The sequence below is a fragment of the Amblyomma mixtum genome, chromosome 5 (genome assembly GCF_055824585.1).
Source record: "Amblyomma mixtum isolate Tamu chromosome 5, ASM5582458v1, whole genome shotgun sequence".
Taxonomy (NCBI): Eukaryota; Metazoa; Arthropoda; class Arachnida; order Ixodida; family Ixodidae; genus Amblyomma; species Amblyomma mixtum.
The window spans coordinates 27,190,209-27,215,935 of NC_143016.1; the positions used below are offsets into that span (position 1 = coordinate 27,190,209).

At 46.3% G+C, this 25,727-nt stretch overlaps 2 protein-coding genes across 5 annotated transcripts in view; both read right to left on the reverse strand.

The window, feature by feature from the left end:
- LOC149341584 (phospholipid-transporting ATPase ABCA3-like) overlaps nucleotides 1–25,727 on the reverse strand; it is a 69,155-nt gene that overhangs the window by 11,845 nt on the left and 31,583 nt on the right. For all 3 annotated transcript variants that reach the window (XR_016282940.1, XM_089543679.1, XM_089543678.1), the window contains 4 exons: nucleotides 3,322–3,539; nucleotides 1,848–2,141; nucleotides 1,413–1,600; nucleotides 1,172–1,342 (listed from right to left, as the gene is read on the reverse strand). Coding sequence is in view for 2 of the 3 variants with exons in the window: in XM_089543679.1 (XP_089399805.1) it covers nucleotides 1,172–1,342; nucleotides 1,413–1,600; nucleotides 1,848–2,141; nucleotides 3,322–3,539 (871 nt within the window). In the remaining variant the exon portion in view is untranslated. The remainder of the gene's footprint in view (nucleotides 1–1,171; nucleotides 1,343–1,412; nucleotides 1,601–1,847; nucleotides 2,142–3,321; nucleotides 3,540–25,727) is intronic.
- On the reverse strand, nucleotides 7,824–24,480 carry LOC149341585 (uncharacterized). 2 transcript variants are annotated; one of them, XM_089543681.1, is made up of 6 exons: nucleotides 24,200–24,480; nucleotides 22,480–22,561; nucleotides 21,833–21,907; nucleotides 17,453–17,583; nucleotides 11,769–11,877; nucleotides 7,824–7,886 (listed from the first exon to the last, which is right to left on the reverse strand). In XM_089543681.1, the coding sequence occupies exons 1-6, from the start codon at nucleotides 24,213–24,215 to the stop codon at nucleotides 7,841–7,843; spliced, it is 459 nt and encodes a 152-aa protein (XP_089399807.1). In that variant the 5' UTR covers nucleotides 24,216–24,480; the 3' UTR covers nucleotides 7,824–7,840. The 2 variants fall into 2 exon arrangements, with proteins under 2 accessions (XP_089399807.1, XP_089399808.1); XM_089543682.1 differs by having other exon boundaries at nucleotides 7,824–7,891; nucleotides 24,200–24,478.

Below are 25,727 nucleotides of genomic sequence, written 5' to 3' on the forward strand. Positions count from 1 at the left end.
CCTCGCACTGTCTTGCAAAAGAGCGAAAAGCCATACAGCAATGTAATTTTATTTCTTTCACTCTTCGATACGCTCGGGAAAAGCAGTCCGTGCATATTGCACAGTTTGATCAAGCAATGTCTCGAAGGTGTGCGGAGTTTCTGCCGTCGCTCCTGCCCCTGTTGATCGCTGGCATTGCCGATTTTCCTAAAGTCAGTTCGCAGTCAAATAAAAATTGCTGCATGGCACAATTAGCGAATCGTGGCCGGAATTTTAAAGCATTTCACATGCAAGAGCAGTTCATGGCTGGCAACACTGCGCAACGCTATTATTTTACTGGCACGGCGTACGGCTACGTTTATTTTTTAGTGTTAGTGCTTCTAGCCACTCCTCTGGCTAAGGCTGTTTTCATGCGTATAGATAGGTCTGTTTGAAGGGAGCCGGCAAAAAACGCGGTTTTCGGCACACCTACTGCGACGTGGATATGGCGGGATTTTGAATTTCCTACATGAACGGACAAGCTGCCTTTTGAGTAAGAGGTACGTTCTGTGCTGAGCGTGGATGCATGATTTTAAATTAGGTGCTCTGGACATGATCTAACGAGTGAGCATGTTAGCAATTATCGGTCGCCACTAAGTCCAATACAGGACTAAAGGTGTGCCCAACTGGTGACAGATGACCATACCTTGCACCAGCCGCGGCTACCTTTCTAATCTGATATTCACGCCTGACTACTTGGCCACTAACGTCTATAGGTTTAAGTTTACTTGGCAGTTATAGCCGGACTTTTTAAATGACGCTCAAATTAGCGTAATCGCAGTGGTTGCGTGGTGTGTGACAGCACCGAATGTCAAGTGAACATTACCTATACTGCGATGCTCTGAGTGTGATATCCTACAATTTTTCTATGCCTCTACAACCTCTACCACTGGTATATCAGTCGGTTAATGGAACAAGAATGCGTTTTATTACAGAATTTACTGTCAACATTTGCATCGTGATACGTCTTTGTCAAAAGTGAAGTCTCCTTCCAGCTCATGCTGTTCGGCTCGTTCCAAATCTCAAGAAGTTGCGATGAATCCCCCGAGCTTACGACTTCAATGGATGCTTTAAAAGAGCCGCTACACGGCTTGGAAGCAAGTTGTTTGCGCTTTATACTTTTGACAAAGGCTGCACGCGTGCCCAGCCGAACCTGTGAGAGGTGAGTATGATGCTGCAGCCGTGGACGATGAGCTCCTGCAGGGTGCGCCAGACGCAGCGCTTAGCCACGGGGTCCATTCCCGTGGATGGCTCGTCCAGGATCACCAGCAGCGGGCTGCCCATGAACGCCACGGCCGTGCTCACCTTGCGCTTGGTGCCGCCACTGCGCCGACAGAGATGGACGCGGCGTTTACGCGTCACTCTGTCGCGCCGAACACAACGCAGCGTCTTGCCTGTACGTGTCCAGCGTGCTGTCCAGGTGAGGCGCGAAGTAGAAGAGCTGCGACAGGGCGCGGCACACGTCCTTGATGCGGTGCTCGGGTATGCCGCGGATGCGCGCGTACAGAGTCAGCACCTCGCGACCCGTCAGGTAGTCCGGAAGAGCGTCCTGCTGCGGGCAGTAGCCGATGCGCCTGCGAACCTGCGCCCAGGTGCATGCGCACAGCTCCCCTTTTATACAGAGATCAGGCTTTCACGGAGAAAAAAATAGCGCCATAACGGACAACTCACTACAGCCGTGCAACGGCGCACGGAGAGCCACATCATAACTCTGAGGTTTTTCATAACTGAAAACGCTCAGATTACGCATTCGCATTCATACATCAGGCTGTCGTTTCGCAATCGTGTGTGACGGAATCCGTGTGTTACGCGACGGGTGAACGCATTACCTGCGGCGTCTGGTGGGTGACCGAGTAGCCGTCGACGAAGCCGTCGCCGGCTGTGGCTCCGATGGTGCCGGTGAGCATGTTGAAGGTGGTCGACTTGCCGGCGCCGTTGATACCCAGTAGGCCGAAGCACTCGCCCTTGCGCACGCCAAACGAGAGCTCGTGCACGGCGCAGAACGAGCCGTAGATGCGCGAAAGTCGCCGCAACACGAGCAGGTCCTGCTGCGCCAGCTCTGGCACGCTCGAAGAGAGCACGCGATCCCTCTCCTCCGCCACGTCGTCGTCCTCCGGCGACAGCTGTTTAAGGGAGAGGGATGGTCATCATCATCATCATAACCCTAACTACGTCCACTGCAAGCCAAAGGCCTCCCCAAAGCCCTCCAATGAACCCGGCCCCCTTCGCCAGCTGCGGCCACCTGATCCCCGCACACTTCCTAATCTCGTCTGCCTATCTGACTGGTCCCCCCCCCCTCCCCTTTCAGCGACATTTGCCTTTCCCTGGAATCCACTCCGTTACCCTAAGAGACCATAGGTTATCTTGCCTTCGCATTGCATGCCCTGCCCATGCCCATTTCTTCTTCTTGATTACAACCAGGATGTCATTAACTCGCGTTTGTTCCCTGACCAGTCAGCTTTCTTCCGTGTCTTAACGTTGCACCTATTGTCTTCCGTTCCTAGCCTGCTGCTACGTTTTTGGTTTGAACTGGAGCCTTTTCGTTAGCCTCTCCACGTTTCTTCATAATCGGAACCAAATGCTCTTGTAGGTTTCCAGAAGGGAAAGGAGAGAATAAATTTAACGGCCTTAGGAAAAGAAATGGTGAGAGTAGTGCAATGGGAATGTCATTAATTTTAACTCGGTTAATTCGAACTTCTGGCTTATTCGAACTCCCGTCAATATTGCGCGTATAAGTCCAGTCAACATTACATGTTAAGGCGAGCCCGATCTGGCTTCGCTGAATGCGACAAATTTTCTGTCCTCTCCGAATTCGAATTGTTGAAATTCGATTGTAATGGCGAACTAGTACGTAGTTGCCACTGTACCAAACCAGAAGGAAGCAAGGTTGACTATTGGGAATTCACCTATTCTACCGCGGGTTTTTGATCTTCGATAGATGTTCTTTTAAAGGCCATGAAGGATACGTCGGTGCGGTCTTTGCAGGGGGAGTGCTCGGCAATGTGGACACCATTTACGTTATTAGGTGGACATTATTCGACATTTTAAAACCTGAGTTCGCCTTCGATGTTAAGGGCCTTCAGTTACGCACTATAACCTCGCGCTATAAGAAAAATATTTTAAATGTTGCTAGTTACTTCAGTTAATTAATCGGCTTTCAATTATCACGCAAATAATGTCCGCTTTGTTACGTAGTCCATGTGCGCACACTGCTTTGAACTATCTTTCACGGCTTTTCGAAGAAAAATATGCTTCGAATAAATTGAAACACCCGCCATATATACTCTCGGGCCACACACCGACCTCGTCGCGCACTTGCGAGTTGCGTCGCACCGCGCCGCTGCCGCCGCTGACGGCGAGCCTCTCGGTGAAGAAGCGGGAGTGCGTCTCGCAGGCCCACAGCGCGGCCAGGCCCAGGGCCGAGTGCAGCGTGAACGCGACCAGGGCACGCGCGATGCCCGGCGAGCCCCAGGCCAGCAGGTCCGGCTGCCAGTCGATGCACTCGTTGGTGCGGCAGTAGTCTGCGCACAATGTGTAAAACCCTCTCATCAGGAAATGCATTCTGAGACTAGCGCGCAACATTTTTGCAGCACCACTTTTGTGTCCGCATTGCAGATCATTTGGATGACATTGCAGGCCCGAGACAGGCCTAAGCTAGGCCCGAGCTAGGCTCGTGCTAAACTGTAGTACAATACTGGGAGTAATGCTTTCTGAAAACATGTCATGGAACGTATATGCTAAAAAAAATTAATGAAAACTATGCGAGTTTTAGGTAAGTTGGGCCGCTGTCGTCGAATATTTCCCGTTAATGTTAAAAAGCTCAACAACATTCTGTATTACGGCAGTCTAGTGCAGGGAAGCACTTTCGCCGCCAACATCAACGAAGTTCTATTGCTATAAAAGAACGGTCTCCGTATGTATAAAGCGCTTCCAAATTTGAACACACACAACCACTTTTTGCGTAAACACGAAGTGATGAAAACGACAATGATTACGCATGCAAGCGTCTGTGCGTATACAGAAAAGCAGTACAAAGAAGATCAGAAACAATTTTAAATTTAGCAAACCTTAAAAGCGGTACAGAAAATTAGGAGGACGCTAAGCTTCGCCTTAAGAGTAGACGCTACCTCTTTTCTCTTTCTTGCATTCATTAAAACAATTAAGAACAGTCATGTCTTTAGAAGCGTACATTGTACATGTGGCCTCGCATAGCGCAGATGGCGTACGTAGCATAAGTTTTCTATGTTAACCAGGTGTACTTTGGTGAGCAGAAGAAGAACATAGCTCCAATAGAATACAGAGGCTTCAATGGGAAATCGACAGGAATAGATTTCTGCAGCAGTACACCCCCACTCAAGCGCTGGCGTCACCAGCGACACAATCGGAAATTGAGACTCCGCATAGCCGCTCTCACTCGCGAGGCAGAAGAATATGCGAACACGCTAGCCCGCTCAAACTGGGCAACATTTTGTAACGACCTCAAGGGTACATTAAGCACTAAACGCAAGTGGTCCCTCCTACGTGCTCTCTTGGATCCAACAACCACTAAATCTCAGACACAAGTAAACACACAACGTCTAATACAACTAGAGCTCCAAAAGGGCACCGACGTAATTGGCCAACTACGCGACACTTATATACCCACACTTCTTCAGTCGGCAGATCCACCCAATCTGCCTCCACCTAACCCAGAACTTGATGCCGACATCACCTTAAACGAAGTCCGCCGAGCACTCTTCAGTATTCGCCGCTCTACGGCGCCGGGGCCGGATGGCATAACGTACAAGGCACTACTCAATCTGGACGATGTCTCCCTCCAGGAACTCACGGAGCTCTTTAATAACCACTGGCAAGCTGGGACGCTCCCATCAGCCTGGACCCATGCCAGCATGCGATTTATACCCAAACCGGGCAAACCCCTCACTCTTCAAAATTTGCGCCCAATCTCCTTAACGAGCTGTGTCGGCAAGCTCTTCGAGCATGTCATTCTCAATCGCCTGCAACCGTTTCTAGAAACAACAGGCTTTCTATCCAACGTTCAATTCGGCTTCCGCCCAAACATCTCGGCGCAAGACGTACTTCTTGCACTTAAAGAGTCCCTCTTTTGCACCAGGCGCCGTACAGCCAGTACGCGAGCCATACTGGCCCTGGATATTCATAAGGCTTTCGACACAATAAGCCATGACCATATCCTCACGACATTAGCCACCACGGGATGCGGCACCCGCATATGGCAATATATTCGGGCCTTCCTTCAGGGACGCACGGCAGAACTCCACCTTGGGGATATTGCCTCCCAGCCTTTCCCCCTGCCTAACCAGGGTACCCCACAAGGGGCGGTTCTGTCACCTTTACTTTTTAACATTGCCCTAGCGCCACTGGCAAAGGCCCTTGCTGCTATCCCAGGGCTGCACACAGCCATATACGCAGATGATATAACCCTCTGGACAACGGGAGGATCCCTTGGAACAGCCCAGGATATCCTGCAATCTGCCATAGACATCACCACCACTCATTTACCTAACACAGGCCTCCGTTGCTCTCCAAATAAATCGGAACTCCTGCAACTGAAGCCCCTCCCCAGTGACCCCCAGATCGAACTACACATGTACGGCAATCCAGTGCCCATTGTGCCTCAGGTGAAGATTCTCGGCCTTCTCATTAGCAACATACTCGATGCAACCACCACCCTTCAGCTCTTGCAAAAACAGACCAAACAGGCCGCTGCACTTATCAGGCGGGTGGCAGCACGCAATCATGTGCTGTCTGAACGGGAGACCCTCAATATGACAAATGCACTAATCATTAGTCGCATTATATACCACCTCCCATACCACATACTCACTCAGCGGCAAACACAACAGGCAGACATCCTAATACGCACGGCTGTCACCTCCGCCCTACGGCTTCCACGGACGGTTAGCACGAAACGTCTCCTGGCCACTGGTACCCACAATACAGTGACGGAATTAATAGAGGCTCAACGCACCAACCAATTAGTCCGCCTGAGTCGCACAGAAACAGGACAACGCCTACTGCGACAGCTACGTCTCAATCCACCCATTCCCACCCCAACAAGTCCTACACCTTACATGATCTATCTGCGCACTCAGGATCACATATATCAGAAGCCCCTACCGCGCAATATGAGCGCTAGTTTCCATCAGGGTAGGCGGCAGGCACGAGCGAGCTATTACACGAAAACATACAGCAACCGCTCCGATATCCTTTATGTCGACGGGGCACAAAATTCCAAACCAGGATATTTCACGGCAGTCGCAGCCTATGAAGACGGCACAGTGGGGGCCGCTGCCACTATCCGGACTAATTCGCCTGCAGAAGCGGAAGGAGCCGCCATCGCACTTGCTCTGGCCCACTCCACCATTGACACAAACTGTCGTGTCCGGTCGCTGTGTTGAATGCAGCGAAAGACGCACACGGTACTTTAAGACTTCGTTTATTTAAAGCCGATGAGGGTGCGACCAGCGTCGACCGAGGCAGGAGCCGAACTGGCCGCCCGAAGAAAGGAGGGAGCGGAGAAGCGTCCACGGGAGGGAGTGGCTTCCCAGAACAGGAGGAGGGTGCGGGGGCGCACCGTGGGGGGGCATCTGGCGACAGCGTGCGACGAAGGGCAAGTGATCGTTAGGAGGAGGATGCGAGTGGTCGTTAGGAGGAGGACGCGGGGGCGCACACACACAAAAGCAATAAGGGGACACAACACTTCCTTCCCCCTTAGAAAGTTGCCTGGTATCGTGCAGGGGGTCGGCGCTCACGCGTGGAGGCGCGCTGGCTTTGTGCGCTCGGGGGAGAAACACTTGTAGGCTGGCTGTTGTTCGCTGTGTCTCCTAGGTCTGTCCTGGGCGAAGTCTCTTCTTCCGGGAAGAGGTGCCAGGCTATGTGGGAAGATGGTGCACGTGTTCTCTCCGCTGGCGGACAGCTCTCAGACGGCGTCGTAAATCTACGCAGCTGGTTGAGATGTCGGCGTGCTACTGTGCCATGTATGTTGACGAGCCAAGAGCGCAGGCCTATGCGTCTGACAATTGTAGCTTCCTCCCAGCGTGGCTTTTTCAGAAACTGTCGGGCGAGGACGCGCTGCCCCTCATTAAGCGTGCCGCAGCGCGGAATTGCTTTTTCTTCCCGGAACGTCTCTGCCTTTGGCTCGGGGAGGATGGCTGTGAGCTGGGTTCGCATTTCACGCTCGAACATCATTTTCGAGGGGGTCTCGCCTGTTGTGCTCTGAACCGTCGTGTGCTGCTTGAAGAGAAAGCGCGCAAGGCGGCGCTGCAGCGAGCCTGTCTGATCTCTTTCAAGGGCGCGTTTTAGCTCGGCTACGTAGCGCTCGGCTTGTCCGTTTGTCGCTGGGTGGTAGGGGGCCGATGTAACTGATGAGATCCCGTTGTCGCGATAAAACTTGAGGATCCCCAGTCAAAACGCACTACAGGAATTTACGACAGAAAACTTCTGTAGTCTGTCGTATTTTGGGCATGTAGTATTTCTGTAGTCTGTCCTCTGTAGTCTGTAGTGTCGTACTTCTGTAGTCTGTCTTCTGTAGTGTAGTATTTCTGTAGTCTGTCTTCTGTAGTGTAGTATTTCTGTAGTCTGTCTTCTGTAGTGACGTAATTCTGTAGTGTCGTATCTCTGTAGTCTGCCTTCTGTAGTGCATTTGTGTAGTGTGTTGTATTCCTGTAGTCATTACCAAGTACGCTTTATTTGTCAATTAATATGCAGCTACAGAGCAGCAGTCTGACTCTGAACATTCGATGCATTCCTGCAGTGCAGCCAGGTATAAAAACACCTCACTTAGAGCAAATCGACTATTTATTTACATATATACAGAATTTTTCTTCAGCAGGTCTCTCTTGTTCAGACTGTCCTAGGTGAAGAAAAAGAACAGTGATATATATAGTATGCATACACAACAAATGCATGCAAATGTTACAAAAGTCATACAGTGGAATCTTGATTATGCATTCCCCTTTCATGCAACGATCCACATTTAACATCAAATTGGCACGGGCCCGACGTAAACCCATAGGAATAATGCATTAAAGCCTCAATTATAGAACTGAAGAATATGCACACGCCGCTTCATACGATGGCTGGCGGGAACCGTCCGGAATGGGAGAGACATTGGCATGCAGAGCACTTTACTGACAGAAGTGACGTCAACCAAGCTGTTTCCAGATAGAAATCAAGATGCAGACGTGCATGCAACGTGTGACCAAGTGCATCATGGCCTGTAATGACTGTTCTGCCAACGGCTCAGAATGAGTCCGTGCATGCAACCCGCATCTATCAGTGCGAGGCGGTCCGCCTGGCCCGTTTTTCCGCGCGCTTCACTTACGAAGACGTTGCGGGAATAAAAACTACACATTCATACCACCATAAAGTTATTGTAGAGGCGGTAAAAAGAGTAGACATTTCTGTGATCGCTGTTGGCTAGTTCAAAAGCGCTTCTCGCTACACCTTGAGTAAAGCACATGTTAGGCCTACAACACCAAGCAAGCGGTGTACTGTCAGCCGGCAGAACGCACATCACTGCAGAAATCGTGCCAAAGGTGGACATTGCGCTTTCTTTTTTCCTTTAAGATACGAATTCTTAGTACAACATGAACTGGTGGGCGAGTTGGTCTGACATATCTTAGTGAAGCAGCGCAACGGCACAAGGCCAAGGGAAGAACGGGACAAAAACAGCGCTGAACTGACAACAAATGTTTATTCCGGATGCTAACAGCATATATATACTCTTTTGCACCTTAGAAAAAACAAAACAGAGAGCAGCAGAAAGTATCAATCCCAGTCATTGTGCGCATGCAGCTGTATCGCGTGTACATCGATCATTTGAAATCAGGAAGTTGTGCTCTTTCACCGAGATGGCAATGGAAGGAGTGCTGATACAATTCACACCCAGCTTCATGATCTCAGATGCCTCAATAATCTCTCGTGTAAGCTTATCCTTGTGTTTGGTAAGAACTTGGCTGTTTTTGAATTCTGGGTAACATGAACAGTCACGACAGTGAGTACCTATGTGGCGGGCCGCGTTCTTGACATTGTTTGCGTGCTCTTTAAGTCTTTCATTAAGACACCGGCCAGTTTGGCCGATGTATGACCCACCACACTTCAACGGGACTGAGTACACCACGTTGTCTTGGCATGGCACATACTTCATCCTGTGGTTTTTCTTGCAATTATGACCAGATTCCGATCTTTTATCCGGGCGATTAACTCTCGCACACAAGCCACTCAGTCTGACAGGAGCCGAAAAAACAACATCTACTCCAGCCTTTTTGCCTATTCTCTTCAAATTGTGGGACACAACATGAACATAAGGTATTACTGCCAGATTTTTTTGCTTGGAATGGGGGACAGCTTTGCCCTCCTTCAGCTTTTTCAATATCCCTTCTGCTACTGATGCCAGAATATGAAGGGGTATTTTGCGTCTGTTAGCCTATCAACCTGATTGGAGAAACTAAATTCGAACTTGTGTGGGCAGGATTTTTGCATGGCATTTTGAAACAATGACGCCACAATGCCTCTTTTAACAAGCTTCGAATGGGCTGAGCTGTATGGAAGTAAGGGCTTTTTACCCTTAGGATCAAATGCCCAGCATACATGGAAATCAGTGAAATATAAGGTCAGATCAAGGAACTTAATGCGATCATTCACAGCCACTTCATGCGTAATTTCCAGCGGCGAAAGCACTTCACAGAATATCGCGCACAGGTCATTCACTTCCGCAGCGAAGCTAGCCGGGTCACAATGTAGTAAAATTAGGTAATCATCTACATATCGGAACACTCTTGCAACTGTTGAGCTCATGAGTGATTGTTCGAGTGCCCTGTCAAGCTTAGCAAGGAACATGTCACTTAGCAATGGAGCGATGCAAGATCCTATGCAGATCCCATTCTTTTGAACTGTTTTTATTGAAAAGAATGGGATCTGCATAGGATCTTGCATCGCTCCATTGCTAAGTGACATGTTCCTTGCTAAGCTTGACAGGGCACTCGAACAATCACTCATGAGCTCAACAGTTGCAAGAGTGTTCCGATATGTAGATGATTACCTAATTTTACTAGATTGTGACCCGGCTAGCTTCGCTGCGGAAGTGAATGACCTGTGCGCGATATTCTGTGAAGTGCTTTCGCCGCTGGAAATTACGCATGAAGTGGCTGTGAATGATCGCATTAAGTTCCTTGATCTGACCTTACATTTTACTGATTTCCATGTATGCTGGGCATTTGATCCTAGGGGTAAAAAGCCCTTACTTCCATACAGCTCAGCCCATTCGAAGCTTGTTAAAAGAGGCATTGTGGCGTCATGCTTTCAAAATGCCATGCAAAAATCCTGCCCACACAAGTTTGAATTTAGTTTCTCCAATCAGGTTGATAGGCTAACAGACGCAAAATACCCCCTTCATATTCTGGCATCAGTAGCAGAAGGGATATTGAAAAAGCGGAAGGAGGGCAAAGCTGTCCCCCATTCCAAGCAAAAAAATCTGGCAGTAATACCTTATGTTCATGTTGTGTCCCACAATTTGAAGAGAATAGGCAAAAAGGCAGGAGTAGATGTTTTTTCGGCTCCTGTCAGACTGAGTGGCTTGTGTGCGAGAGTTAATCGCCCGGATAAAAGATCGGAATCTGGTCATAATTGCAAGAAAAACCACAGGATGAAGTATGTGCCATGCCAAGACAACGTGGTGTACTCAGTCCCGTTGAAGTGTGGTGGGTCATACATCGGCCAAACTGGCCGGTGTCTTAATGAAAGACTTAAAGAGCACGCAAACAATGTCAAGAACGCGGCCCGCCACATAGGTACTCACTGTCGTGACTGTTCATGTTACCCAGAATTCAAAAACAGCCAAGTTGTTACCAAACACAAGGATAAGCTTACACGAGAGATTATTGAGGCATCTGAGATCATGAAGCTGGGTGCGAATTGTATCAGCACTCCTTCCGTTGCCATCTCGGTGAAAGAGCACAACTTCCTGATTTCAAATGATCGATGTACACGCGATACAGCTGCATGCGCATAATGACTGGGATTGATACTTTCTGCTGCTCTCTGTTTCTTTGTTTTTTCTAAGGTGCAAAAGAGTATATATATGCTGTTAGCATCCGGAATAAACATTTGTTGTCAGTTCAGCGCTGTTTTTGTCCCCTTCTTCCCTTGGCCTTGTGCCGTTGCGCTGCTTCACTAAGAGATTCTTAGTACAGATACTGCTACCTGCTTCTGCGTAGTGACAGCGGTTTTAGAGAAAGTTTGAACAGAAAGACATGTCGCTGGCATGGCCGTATACTGTGCACTGCACATCTCCGAAGGGTTGTAGTAGTCATATTCCTGGCGCGTCGTTCATATTTTTTCGAGATTCATCCGACATCTACTTAATGTGCAGGAACAGAGCGCTCGCCTGCCTTGTCTAAAGCCGCCTCTTCCATGCTGAAAAGCCTGGCTGCGTGCGGTCTCAGAACAGTCTGCTAATGTGGTCCATAAGTGCTGTTAACAGTCTGGTTCATAAATATAATCTTCTGTGCGTCATCTCAGTAGCAGACTATCCTTAAGCAGAACTTGGGTAAAGCAGTATCTCACTATAGTAGGCAAATTCCAGTGCGATTTGCAGGTTATTCCAGTGCCTAAGTGTACCATACAGACAGTTAGGAAATACAGTCAAGTTACGAGTTTTGTAAGCACATGAGCTTACCCAATCTATTCATGCATATAACAAGAGACTATTGGCTTGAACAGATATTTACCGCCGCAGGCCACAGCACTTCTGTGCCAGGTAGCGCGTCACCTTCTTGTGGTACTTTTGGAGATCCTCAGCCGAGCAACCCTTCAGCTTCAAATAGTGCCAGAAGGAATCTGCACAGATGGGGTAATAAGTAATGTTAGTGTGGTTGAATATAAAAAATGAGCAGATTGAATAATGAGCATTAATACACCTAACATAGGTTGTCAGTTCGAATCCGTGCTGCAAGAAAGGCTCTAACTTAACTAGTAAGTTTATGCTGCACGACAGGCTGAATCGTATGACACCATCTGGTACATTCATGCCAAACGGTTCACCCACTAATTTTACAGGAATGTCGTGACTAAGCAGCCAGACTTTAATGCCTGCCAGACAGATATACATATACTGATCGATATAGTTTAGTTTCGAGCTGTGGTGCTCGAGCATCACACTGCCACCTGCTATTATTTTATTCCATTATCTAACCACCTCGGCTCCCATGGCAACTACTGGGATACACTGCTGCATTGGAGGCTGCCAACTTGGGTTCTATCTGTGGAATCAGCACAACTCAGGCTCAAAACGCAACCAGGCTGAGAACGCAACGCAATGCTCTAAAATTACTACCTCGGGCTAATAGCTCTGGGAGCAAAGCTTCACACACTGGTGCATAATATTATACTTCAGATACACCCAGCAAAGCAGTAGAGAGAAAAGCCCTTTGATGAATAACAAAATTTAGCTGGAGTTTAAAAACCCACTTGCACTCTGCGTAGGTTTGGGACTTGGGGGAAAAAGAGAGGTGCAGGAAATTGCAAAGGTTTTCAAGCAATTTCAACAAAATTTCAAAAATTATACAGCCCCTGAATTAGGGATGGCATACATCAAAGTGGTGACAAATGGAGTGACAAAGTTCCTTACACAGTGTGTGCACTGATGAGGAATGAGGAGGATTTGGTGTTTAACTGGAAGATTAACAGCAAATAAAGTTTGTTGCGCATATCTGCTGCCTATGAAAGGCTAACCACCGAATTCAGAAGTGCGCCTCAACTCGATACTCTGTCTCCACTCTGTGGAGTGGAGAAAACAACTGCTCTTCTGTTTGATGGGCAGTTAGGATTGAAGAATGCCACTCGGCATTTCTTCAGACAAGGAGCTGCTCTAGAGACCTTCTTCCAACTGCCGTCCCTCGAGGAAGCATGAAAGGCAAATGATGATGAGAATAAGGCGAAAAATTGCCTTTGGCTACAAAAAAGCATGGCATGGCTATTAAGTGTCTGTTTTATCACGCTGCACCACCTTAAGAACACAATGAACCTCACCGTTTATTAGCCTAGTAAAACATCTTTTGCAAGCTGCCTGACGAAAGCAACAGAGAAAAACTACCGGAAACGCTTGCACATCTGGCAACCTTTGCCACCAATGATGTAGCGTCTATGTAGGCATTTACGAATGGTGTAAAAACTGCCGTTCGTCAACTTGTGGGAGGTTTCGCTGGCCTGCAGAGGCCAGCGGCGAAGCTGAGAAGTACCAAAATGGGTTTGGATTTATGGGGTTTAATGTCCCAAGTGACTCAGGCTATGAGGGATGCCATAGTGAAGGGCTCTGATAATTTCATCCACATGGGGTTCTTTCACGTGCACTGACATCGCACAGTACACAAGCTTCCAGCATTTTGTCTCCATCAGAATGCGACTGCCGCGGCCAGGATCGATCCTGTGTCTTTGAAGTCAACAGCTGAGCACCGCAACCCCTGAGACTGCTTCATCATCAAATTATGCATTACATAAATGACACTGCATCACAGAAAAGGACTAACAGTCATGGCCAAACTGTAGTTACAGCCAAAAGTTGGCACCGTGAACCTGCTCCCCACATCCAAAAGCTTAGACAGCTTCAGCCAACACACAGGAATCAGATTGTCTCCCAAACCCCATGACACTGCCTCCCAAAGAAGGTGGCAGCCAATAAGTGGGCAACAAAAAAGTAAACTGTGGGTAACAACTTGAACGTCTTGCATCACGCTACAAGGTGATGTGAAATTTGAGGAAAGGCCCCAAGAAGCACATAATTTTTAGATTTTCAGAGCACTCTTAGCCCTTTAAATGCCAAATGTTTTCCTAAAAAACATGCCAGAAATTTTAAGCAATCAATTTTTTTGTGTACATTATTCTTGAAGCCACTTCATTGCATACACATGGGTAGCTGCAGAGCAGTCAGCTCAATGCACCGATTGTGGTTGACAGCACTCAGACATACAGACAAGGGACAGAAACAAAAAAGATGATGGCACAGGCACTGAACTTAAAACTTTTCCCAGAACTGCCGACATACTGCATAAATACCCACACCACAGGCACCAACACGCAGCGATTTATGCACTTGTGGTAACAAGAAGTGGTATGAGAAGTAGTGGAAAAACAACAAAAGCTAGAAGCAAGAACCAGAGGACACAGCACAGGATAAAACCAGAACAAGGTGAGAGAAAAATTTATAAGCAAGTTATTTTTAAAAGACTGCCAACAGTGGATAGGTTTGACCGAAAGAATATTTAAGAACTGGTCTGATAAAATGGAACTAAAAAACCTTATACACAAACACAGACCAAGCGCAGTGAAAAAAAAAAATGAAGGAGAAATGGCAAGAAAAAACACGCAATAGAAGCAAAATGGTGATTGGGTAAGCAAACGAGAATTAAGCAACAAGCGAAGGTGAAGTGTGCTAAAAATTAAAAGGATAAAAGGGGAATAAAAACGCGCATGAGCCACAAAGGTGAAGCCAACAATTAAGATGGTTAAAAGTGGAAGATGATGTACAGTGAAGCCGAGAGATAAAATATAAAAAAGTGAAATTCAATAACCAGTATGAAGGCAAAAATCAAGGAAAAACACCAAAAGAGGGAAGTTGGCAGAAGAGGCAAGGCATTTAACACACATGTAGAACCAGGGCTAGATCAAGTACGTCCACAAAGAAAGGCAATCCTCCGAGTGAAACCAAGCGTGTTCTTTACATTCACCCCGGAGCCTGAAAATCTCTGCGGCTTCCACCATTGCATTGCGTCAGCTTATTATGGGGCTCTATTAACACAGTGGCTTTCTCGAACTTTGGGCAGCATGGCTTTTTTGCGTCCCATTATCAGCAGTGGACTTGCAGGTACCTAAGAGATGTACCCGATAAATCAGTGTAATGCTCTCTTAGCCTTCCATTGATGCCAATGTATACCTTGCAGCAAGAAAGAGGGATTGAGAAAGCACTTCTTGTGCATGCCACTAAGGGTTTCTGTGCAATGCAGTGCAGCCTGTTTCTTTTTTCTTTTTCATTGACGATCCTAGAGAGGAGTGATAGGTGATGGGGGGGGGGCGGCAGCAAAAAAAGCATCTACTCTATCTCTCGAATTTTCTAAAGGTAAATTTCACAGAACCTTAAGAAAATCGGAGAGAAAGCAGGAGTAGACATTGCCTTTTCTGACCCCCTAGCACCTATTGCAGTTGCGGAATCCTAAATGAAAAAAAAAAGACGCTGCACCACGCAGCACAGAAAACCCTTAGCGCCATGCGCGGAGGGCATTTAATCAATCCTTTTGTCTTGCGGCAAGGTATACATTGGCATCAATGAAAGGATAAGGGAGCATAAGATTGATTTATCGGGTACATTTCTCGGGAATCTGCCAGTCGGAAAGAGCAAAACCACAAAACTATCACACAGAGGCAGGTGACAACACAAGGCCATACTGACAACTGAAAATTTATTGAACAGCAGTGCTTATATAGACAAGTCACGTGTGTAATCTGCAAACAATCGTAAAGAGGCAAAAAAATTCAATGGCAACCATAGAGCTGAGCAAATATGACAATCACCTGCTCAAAAACGAAACAAAAACAACCGGGGGAAACACAGACAGAAACGCTAATTTTCCTGAAAAATGAACACAGTAGGCGTGCTGACACACTTATCTGGCTCTGACCTCAAGATGGCAACAGCCTCGACAATTTCTCTTTCCAACTGCTTCTTTCTTCATTCAATAATCTGTGTGCAGTTCAGTTTGGGATAGCAGTCTACAATGAGACATTGAGTGGGACGGCAAATGCCTCCGGGTCTACTCAAGGAACACGCATACTCTTGCAAACAAATGTGTAAACATCTACCACTTTGGACGATATAAAACTGGCCACAGCTGAGGGGAATCTCGTACAACATGCCCGTTGGCGGTACTTTTTGAATGCCTCATGCCATGTGCAACGGGGGTGGTGTACACGATTTCTCTCAGCTGTGGTCGATTTTATACCGGCCAAATTGGTAGATGATGAAACACTCCCTTGCAAGAGTATTAGCATTCCTTGGGTAGGCCCGGACGACCTTGCCTGCCTGTCCACTGTCCCAGTTGTAGACTGTTAACCTAAACTGAACTGCACATTATTATTGGATGAATAAAGGGCCAGTTGGAAAGAAATTCTCAAGGCTGTTGCCATCCTGAGGTCGAAGCCAGATAGGTGGGATAGCACGCCTTCTGTGTCCATTTTTCAGAAAGAATTGGAATTTGTTTCCCTCCCTAGGTTGTTTTTGCAATGATTGTTTGCAGATTACATGCGCAACTGATCCATATGAGCACTCATTTCTTCAATAAATGTTCAGTTGTCGTACCGCCTTGTGTTTTGCCTGCCTTTGTCCCATTCTGTTTTGCGGTTTTTCTAACGATTTCCAACCAACTGGCCTACAAGCACGTCCTAAATCTCCAAGTCCATTGCCAAAACTGTGACCGAAAAAAGCCATGCCACCCATGTTCGAAAAAGTGCCATTGTGTTAAAAAAGCACCAGAATAAGCCGACATGACGAACTGGTGGGAGCCGCCGGGATTTTGAGGCTCGAGGATTAATGGGCAAGAACACCCTCAGAAAAAAAGATTGCCTTTCTTCAGGATGTTTGACCTAGCCCTGGTTTTAAAAACATCTTGCATGCCTTGACTTTTCTGCCAACTCCTCTATTTTCGCGTTTTTGTTTGCTTTTATCTTTAATACTAATTGAATTTCACATTTTGATATTTTATCTCTCTTGTTTTTACAGTAGCTCATCTTCCTCCTGTAGCCATGTTAATTCTTGGCTTCACCTTTGTTGCTCACGTGCATTTATTCCCCTTTTATTCTTTCAGTTTTTTAGCTCACTTCACCTTTGTAGACCAATTCTTGTTTGCTTGCCAAATCACCATTTTCTTTTCACGGCATGTTTTTTCTTGCCATTTTACTTTTATTTCACTGCCCTTGATCTGTGTTTGCGTGTAGTGTTTTAGTTCCGTGTTATCAGACCAGTACTTGAAAATTTTGGTCAAACCGTTCCACTGTTTCACGTGCTGGTGGTCTTAAAAATGACTTGCTTAAAACTATTCCTTTAACCTTGTTATGGTTTCATCCTTCCCTGCTCTATAGTCTTGGTTTCTGTTTCTAGTTTGTGTTGTTTTCCCACTATTGGCCATATCACTTATTGTTGCCACGAGTGCATAAAATTGCCACCTGTTGGCGCCTGTGTTTTGGTGATTCTGGAATAAATCTGTAGTCAGCACCTGTGCCCTCATATTTTTTCTTTCTGACCCCAGTCTGTGTTTCTAAGCTCTGTCAACCACAAAGGATCAGACCAACTAGACCGACAGCTTGTCCTATTCAAGCTCAATGCGTACTTTTCAAAGAAATGCTATGGCGAAAACACTGTACTTACAGTAAAGCCTGCTTGACTGAGCGAATACCACTGGCAATTCGCAAATTCCCAGCCTGCTCCTGATTGCTGGCTCAAGCCGCACGCAACTTTGTGGCTTGCACGACTTCCACGCAACTCTTGGTCCCTTGAAACTGAAACATAGAGGGATGAGTGAGAGATATCAGATTTGATATGCTTGTATTGCTGCAATGACTAAGAAAAAACGATATTTTCCATAAGAACAATTATTATTTCACACTAGCTTCGCAGAGTAAACCTCGTTTATCACGACCTCGTTAACACTGACATACTGCACAGTCCCAGCCTGACTGCATCTAGTTCTATGGTGTCATATGCTTGTTAGCTATGAGCCCTTGGCCTTGCACCGGTTAATACAGACAACCACGGAATGGGCAATCAGCTCCGACCTTTTGAGTCATAGATACTCACAAGCTCAGTGGTCCCAGGGGTTCTAGAAATATTGGCAGGGCGACACAGTAACAAGCATTCCGCACCACTTGCTCTCGCTTCATTGCAAAAAAACTCCCACAGCAGACCTGTCCTCCATTTTGCAGTGTGAAAATAATCAAATTCAAAGCATGCACACAAAATGTGGACCTCTCTTCGAACAGAGCTTCAGAAATACGGGTATAATTATTGTAATTAAACCTACCTACAGTTTTCAATTTATCCTAAAATTTTATGCAACTCGACAAGCAATAAGCATTAAAAAGGAATTAAAATAGCCAGCACTGTTTAAACAATATAGCTACGAAGAAATACGAGACGTATCCACTACTCTCCAGTGGTTCTTTAGCTTCATGCATTATCAATATACACTTTCTTACAGGCACATTTGCACGCGAAACTTGGGTTTAACCCAATCTTGATGAATCTTTCTGGAATGCAACAATCAGGAGAAACCAGTTTTACTCAAAAACAAAGGGCCCTATACAATGCATCACAAGGCCGGCTAGGCGCACTCAAGACTACAGCCCCTTCCACAAGTCTCCAATTTGCCTGTCCTCTACAAGTTGCAGGATCCCTGTCCACTGCTTGTCGAATTTCGCTATCCCGCCTTGCTAGTTCTCCCACTGCCCTTCTCAAACTCTTGGAATTCTGTTGCTCTAGCAGATCATCAGCTATTGTATTATTTTTTGTTTTAGCACTGCACACTCCATGCCAACAATGCTGGATAATGTACTTTAAATAGGTTTGTAGAGCGTGCAAGTGGCTTGCAGCTTGACGAATAGGTGAGAAAAAAACGCGGAGCCTGACAAATAGGTGTGAAAAAAACGTGGGTTATTTGGAAGAAATGGGCTTGGGCAGGAGATGTAATGCAAAGGCAAGATAACCAGTGGTCCTTAAGAGTGATAGAGTGGATTCCAAGAGAAGGCAAACGTAGCAGGGGGCAGCAGAAAGTTAGGCGGGCGGATGAGATTAAGAAGTTTGTGGGGATACGGTGGCCACAACTGGCGAAGGACAGGGTTAATTGGAGAGACATGGGAGAGGCCTCTGCCCTGCATTGGGTGTTAGACTGATGATGATGACAACCTGGTGAATTTGCCTCGCAACAACCGCTGCAGCCTGATATTTTGTAGAGCAGCACAATGGCCTTCATTTTTTGAGTGGTTAAGTATTCAAATGGCATTTTGTTTCAACCATGAGTGTAAAGGGAAGACATTTTATGTTGCACAAAATGAAGGAATTACATGCATACTGGGCTTTGGAAGAATGCCCTGTGGACATTACAAAACACTGCCATCCTTGCTTTATCTCTGCCAGGTAACAAAATTCATTATTCTCCAAATACTGTGAACAAAGACAAGCTGCCGTGCACTCATTCGAGCTCAGTGGACTTTCCCTCAAACCAATCTTCAGTAAATAATATCAGGATTAGGCAAAAGTAACTGTAGTGTATTTCAGTGAGTCAGTGCCTTTTACAGAAAGTTTTGGAAACAGAAAAGTTTATGAGCTTTGTGAGCACATGATTGCCCAATCTATTTACATAGTCAAATGGGAAATTTGCCTTCCTATTCAATTTATGCACATTCAAACAATATTTACCGCTGTAGGCCACATCAGTTCTGTACCAGGTAGCACATGCCAAAAAAAAAAAGCCTTGATAGCGTAATAAGTAATGTGTGGTTGACTATAGAACTTAAAATCTAGGCCATATCTCTTGGATCTAATCTTGACATATTTCTGCATAATACTATACTGCAGATACAAAAAGCAAAGCAATAGAGAGAGACAGAGAAACTTTGCTAATGAAATGAACAAAATATTTACTTAAAATCACTGACCTGTTACTCAGCATGAGGGAGGAAATAAGAGGGAAAGACGAAGGAAAACAGGTGCAGAAAATTGTTAACGTTTAGAAAATAATAAATTTAAACAATTTTTGGAAATGATGTATCCATTACTTTACTTGGTTTTAAAGGGTTTAATGCCACAAAGCGGCGCAGGCTATACAGGGCGCTATTGTAGAGGACTGGAAAATTCTTTAGGTGTGCTGACATCACATGGTACCTGGGCCTCTAGCATTTCGTCTCCATTGAAATGAGACTAGTACAGCTGGAATCAAAACTGGCTGGAATCGAACCTGCCTCTTCCGGGTCAGCAGCCAAGCACAATAACCACTCAGCCACCATGACGGCTCCCATTTGGGGTGACATGCATCAATGTGGTGACTGACGGGGCTGACAAAGTTCACTTCAGAGAGGGTGTGCATTGATGAGGTTATATAGTTCAATTCTCCCTGTGCCACATAATTAGACAGGTAAAAATTTATTATGAGCATATGCTGCCTATGGCAGGCCAAGAGATGTAAGACACAAAGCATATGTCCATAAAATGAAAGCAAGAAGAGCACAATTTCCTGCTGTGAGTAACCGCTCCACTATCCAAAAGGATAGCCAGCTTCTTTAAAAAATGTATGTCCTGCCTATGTCCATTTATGATTCCCGCTCAGATTTTAATTCGCATTTATTTCCAACCAACTCAGTTCTCTCCCAATCTCTTATCATTAACCCTATGATTTTCCTGAGTGGTTCACCGCACTGTTCTCAATTTTAAGCCCTTTGTAAAGTACCCCACTTTTCCCGACAGCTTAGCAAAGGCAAAGCAGTTTAAAATTTCTTTTTGAGCATACTGCAAGGTGCTGCTCGTAACTTCTGAGTGCATGCCTAAGGCAATAAACCCCTTTCTTATTCTCCCAACCATTTCTTTCAAATGCTCTATATCTGTGCATGACCTGGCCGAGGTGTATTCTGTTTCGACTTCCAGTACCTTACTGCATTTCATAAAAAGGCCTCTTTCCTGATTATTAAGTATTGATTTAGCTCTCATTTTCACACTGAGTATTGATGTCCTCAATCATTTGCAAGAATTCATCACTTATACTACAACTCACCATTAATACTACAATAACATGAAATCAAATATAACTGAGCGGTTCTCCATGAGTCTTCGCATTTCCTGAACCAACCTGCTGCTATGCAGAGAGGGTCACCTCGTCTAGCATCATCACATCTTGTTCAGGGTATGTGGGTTGTGCAAAGTAAACAACCGTTGATTTCAGGTCACTGCAGTCAAAACTACAAAGTAGCTGGTGCAATGAAATGTTAGTTCTAAGAAGGTCTGCTCGTTTTTTTTTATGCAGGCCCAAGTGAACACAGGCTAAACTGCATGCTGTTTGATGTCAGTGCAGGATAAAGATCCCCAGGTGGCCAAAATTATTCTGCAGCCCTCTGCTACGGCACCTCTTTTCTTCTTTAACTCCCTCCTTTATCCCTTCCCTTGCATCATTGTTCAGGTGCCTATCAAGATGTGAGACAGTTACTCTGTCACTTCCTTGGCTCAAAAACCAATTTTAAATTTTTCAAGGATACTTTCAAGAACGTAGAGGTACAAACTGTACAGTATAACCACATGCCACAGCAATAAACCAGCAATACATCTGCGCTGACAGGAGCTTGCCAAGTACGCTGCAAGGATGCTATGCCACGCAAGATTTGGTGTCATCATACAATGTTACTTTACTGACTGACATTTCAGTGTACAAGCAAGAAATACCATTAAAGTATTATTGTACAGCACGTTTTTAAAAGATAAACGAACATTTTGGCCCTTTTAGAGGACACACATGCATAAAAGGCAACAGGTGTGGAATAGTCACTGCACCTGAAGCAGGCTCAACTTTATAATAACAGCGCAGTGTCAAGAGCTACATGAGCGGCTATATTTCGTACAAATTTGCAGTTCATGTAATAAGCTGAGGTACTGCTGTAAAGTGCATGTAGAGTTCTGCATGCATTTTTAAACACAGCAGTGAGCCTATGTTGAAAATATTTTTCAAAACAGGCAGGTAAGGTATGTGTAACTGAAAAAGATAATTACCATGAATGGCTTGGAGGGATGGCACAGCTGAAGGCAGGAAGCACGCATGGCCCAGCAGATGCTGGCAGCTGGCAACTGCAGATAAATACGTCCCGACCAACAGCTGTCAGTGCCAGTGACAATGTCATAAATGACAACAAAACAAACTGTCGACTGCTTCAGAAACTAAAATGAGGTATTAATATAGGAACACAAAAAGCAATGAGGTGGCCCATGACAAAATAAATAAGGAGATTGTATGTGAAACACCCATACACATTCTTTGAGTACATTTACATGACTGTCATAACCACATTGAAAGATGAGCTGGCTGGAATACCGCTTTATTCTTATGCATGATGAAAAGAGCCCAACTATTCGAATATAGCATGCGCAGGCTTTAGTTAATTACTATTAGGGTGCCTTGCACCAGCGTCTAATGTATTCTTAAATTGAACATAGCACCCAGTCGACCAGTTTACCTTGCATAAATGAGAAGAGAAAATGCAAAAGACAAGCATTCAATACCAAGGAGCCCGATATCTCACGTCACAACTGAGCATGATACGAAAATTAGTAGTGCATTTAACAAATTCCACACAAATAAAAACAGCAAAACATTTGTCGAGTGGTAATGCAAGTAGGGGCAAGAGCAAAAAAAAAAATACCGAAGAACACTGGTGAGTGAGCTGCAGGGAGGTCTGTGGGTAGGGTTCCGTGCCTGGGAACAGTTCCGAGCGCGGAGAACTGCTGCCGGCAGTCAACCAAGAATAAATAAGAGAAAGTGAAAATGAATAACAAACCATCACCAATTGCGAACGACCTGAAAGCGGGCCGCATAAGCGAGGCATACAGCAAAAAGCTTGAAATCCCAAATAAGTGTGCAGTTGCATCCCCAACAGTTCAGTGCCCTGAAGGAGAGGAAGCATGGACGCCTACAGTTCAGGGAAGACACAAGAACGACCTAACTGACATAATATTGCCAAATTATGTTCCAATGGGGAAGCACAGATAAAAAGTTTACAAATGACTAGTACACATGCGCCAGCCTTCCACATGCGATCACTGTCTTCAAAATAATGGCAATTTCCTCACTGGCGTCCCAGAACCCTCCTCGCAGCGCCGCCCCCCCTCCTCCTGTTTTTCTCCGTTCTCCTCTTTTTTTCTTTCACGGCTGTTGCGCTCTTCGGTCTATTCCTCCGGCGAGTCTGCCTCCGCGCACCGCCACCGCGAATCTGCGCGTTTTCTGGACCACGCGGTCTGTGTTCTTTAATATTTTTCATGTTTTATAGTTTAATTTCTTTATTATTTTGTTTCTTTTCATATTTGCATTTTTTTATTTGTTTTCTTTCACTCACGAAACCCGTGCGTTCACTAGATGTGCCTTTTCTCTAATATGTTTCGTGTTTTATGATCTAATTTCTTATATTTTTGTTTCTTTTCATACTCGCAATTTTTTCATTTGTTTTATTTCACTCACGAAACCCGCGCGCTCACTAGATCTGACTTTACTCTTGCTCAAACCGTGTTCGTTGCGCAATGGCAGCGACTACCTTTGAAATGCCAAACGCCCTGGTTCGATTCCCAGTCTCAATAAAGTGTTTTTTTTTTCTTCGTCGGAACTCGAACGCACTTGCTAGCATTCCCTGCTCACGACAGTATGAGACATTAAAGGATTGCGATTCTGCTCGTATTTTCTTTCACAGCTGTTCTGCTCCTGGCGAGCTTCTAGGGCGGCCGGCTCGCGCACTACCTGGTCTTCTTCCGTGATATTCTCTCGTATTACCGAGACAAACGAAGGGAATACGCACACCCCGCTCCGTCCCTCACCATAGCGCAGGCTGCACATTGGCGACAACTACAAACCCGGACTGCTCTAATACCCAATACTGCTGCATGCCCGATACCCAGACCAATTCTCGTCATCATGCAAACTTTTGCGGCAAACCAGGCGCCCCTACGATTTACATCACTGGCAATAAACGTTTCCGCCACCACCTACGTGTTCATGCGTCAGCACATTGAGAGGCGCGCTGACCAGGCCGCGGTCCAGAAGACGCGCAGATTCGCGGCGGCGGTGCGCGGAGGCAGACTCGCCGGAGGAATAGACCGAAGAGCGCAACAGCCGTGAAAGAAAAAAAGAGGAGAATGGAGAAAAACAGGAGGAGGACGGGCGGCGCTGCGAGGAGGGTTCTGGGACGCCAGCGAGGAAATTGCCGACTATGAAGCAAGACTTGTCACGCAGGCTATACGTCCGTTCTTTTCAGGCAACGCATTATAGCTGAGGCAACCGCACGCAGACTGCCTCCACTGCCATCCCTATATAGCCGCACACTAATAACGCGTGTGAATACAGATCAGTAATAGAGAAGCGGTGACGGTACTCACCAATCATGCAGCTCATCCAGGCTTAGTAAAACCGCGCCGTCGTCTTCATTGCCTTTCCAGATGACAAGACGTCGTAGCGCTGCCTTTCTTCATGGCTTTGCCCGTCCAAACTCACCGATGTTGACTGGGCGTAATACTCGTCGTTGGCTTCCAAAACACACTTCTGTTCTTCACACATGTCCGCCGCACAAGCACTCAAACAATGCCATGAAAATGCAAATAACACAAAACGTGAGGCAACGCACGCACTGACATGGCGCCGGCGCCAGCGGCTTTGCCCTTGTTTTTGCGTCGTTGAAAAACTGCAACTCAAATGCGCTTTTTTACTACTAATATTTAAATTATGTTCAGAAGAAAAATATTTCAATTTTTCTAAATTTATTTTTTGATTAAGTGCGAACACTAAAGCGCTTTTAAATACTTTTGTAGAAGCTGCGATCCTGTGATCCCATCACCCAGGGTGCCCCGGATGTTCTAGCAGACGACGGAGCAGACGACGGCGCAGACGACGCTGTTGACGGAATGAAATTTCGTTTGCTGCCAGCTAAAATCTCTTAATTGCGACAAAACGGGCAAAGAAATGCACCGTACCTCAAGCTGGTGCATATCAAGGATATGTTGGACGTGAGCGGTAGGACTGAGAGCAGCTGCGATGCATTACTTTGACTGACGCGGGCATGCTCGACGGAGATTTACACGAAACTGAGGGCTTAACTGTGACCCGTACAAGCGGATAACTTTGATATCAACTGCTTTGCGAAACTACGCCGATAGTTGCGTCACACTTTAGCTGATATGCAACAGCGGCTCGCACTCGCCGCATCTTGCTCGCGTGTACTTTCACAATTGAGCTAGAGCCCACATGGAAGCCGATAGAAGCAACTGTGTTTTCGAGTTCAGATTGTTCCGCGAAATACGAGCAGCTTGTTTTAGCACGCACTCGAATTGTAGTTCTCAGCCAGTGCGTCACGAGCGGTGACGATGGCCTCGATGACGAGCGTAAAATCACCTTAAGGTGGCCGCAACGAAGCCGGTATCCCAAGCGTATATGTGAGCTAAAAGTTGTTTACCTGTGCTGCAAACGTGGGCTCAGTCGCAGTCCAGCCGCTAGCTGCTCAGTTTTCCAGCCTTGCGCGCCGGGCGACAAGTTTGCACTGCTCCCTGGATGTCGTATTCGTCGCTAAGCCCGGCAGGTTTCATATCGATGCCAGAGCTGAGAGTGCTTTCGAACTGGCTAGCGCTGAGGTGCTACTCTCTTCACTGTACGTTGTACTGTGAACCATGTCTCGTAGTGAAATAAAGATATGCGCGGTTTCCGCGCTAACGGTGACGTCGAGGACGAGCTTAATAAACGCTGTAAGGCAGCAGATATTCGATGCATATATGTGTGCTAAATTTGTTCACCTATGCTGCATGCAAACGTGAGAATAAAGTCTCGCTCAGTCGCAGGACAGACGCTCGCTGCTCGATTTTCCAGCCTTGCCTGCTCAGTTCGCGAGCTACTGAGCCAATCATTGAGCGAGCCGAG

Excerpts from the sequence above, each read along its gene's own strand:
- LOC149341585 (XM_089543681.1), bottom strand. Across the intron at positions 17,584-21,832 it reads ATCCCTCCAAGCCATTCATG|TTTCAAGGGACCAAGAGTTG; the intron begins GTAATTATCTTT and ends TCTATGTTTCAG. Across the intron at positions 11,878-17,452 it reads TCAGTCAAGCAGGCTTTACT|ATTCCTTCTGGCACTATTTG; the intron begins GTAAGTACAGTG and ends CCATCTGTGCAG.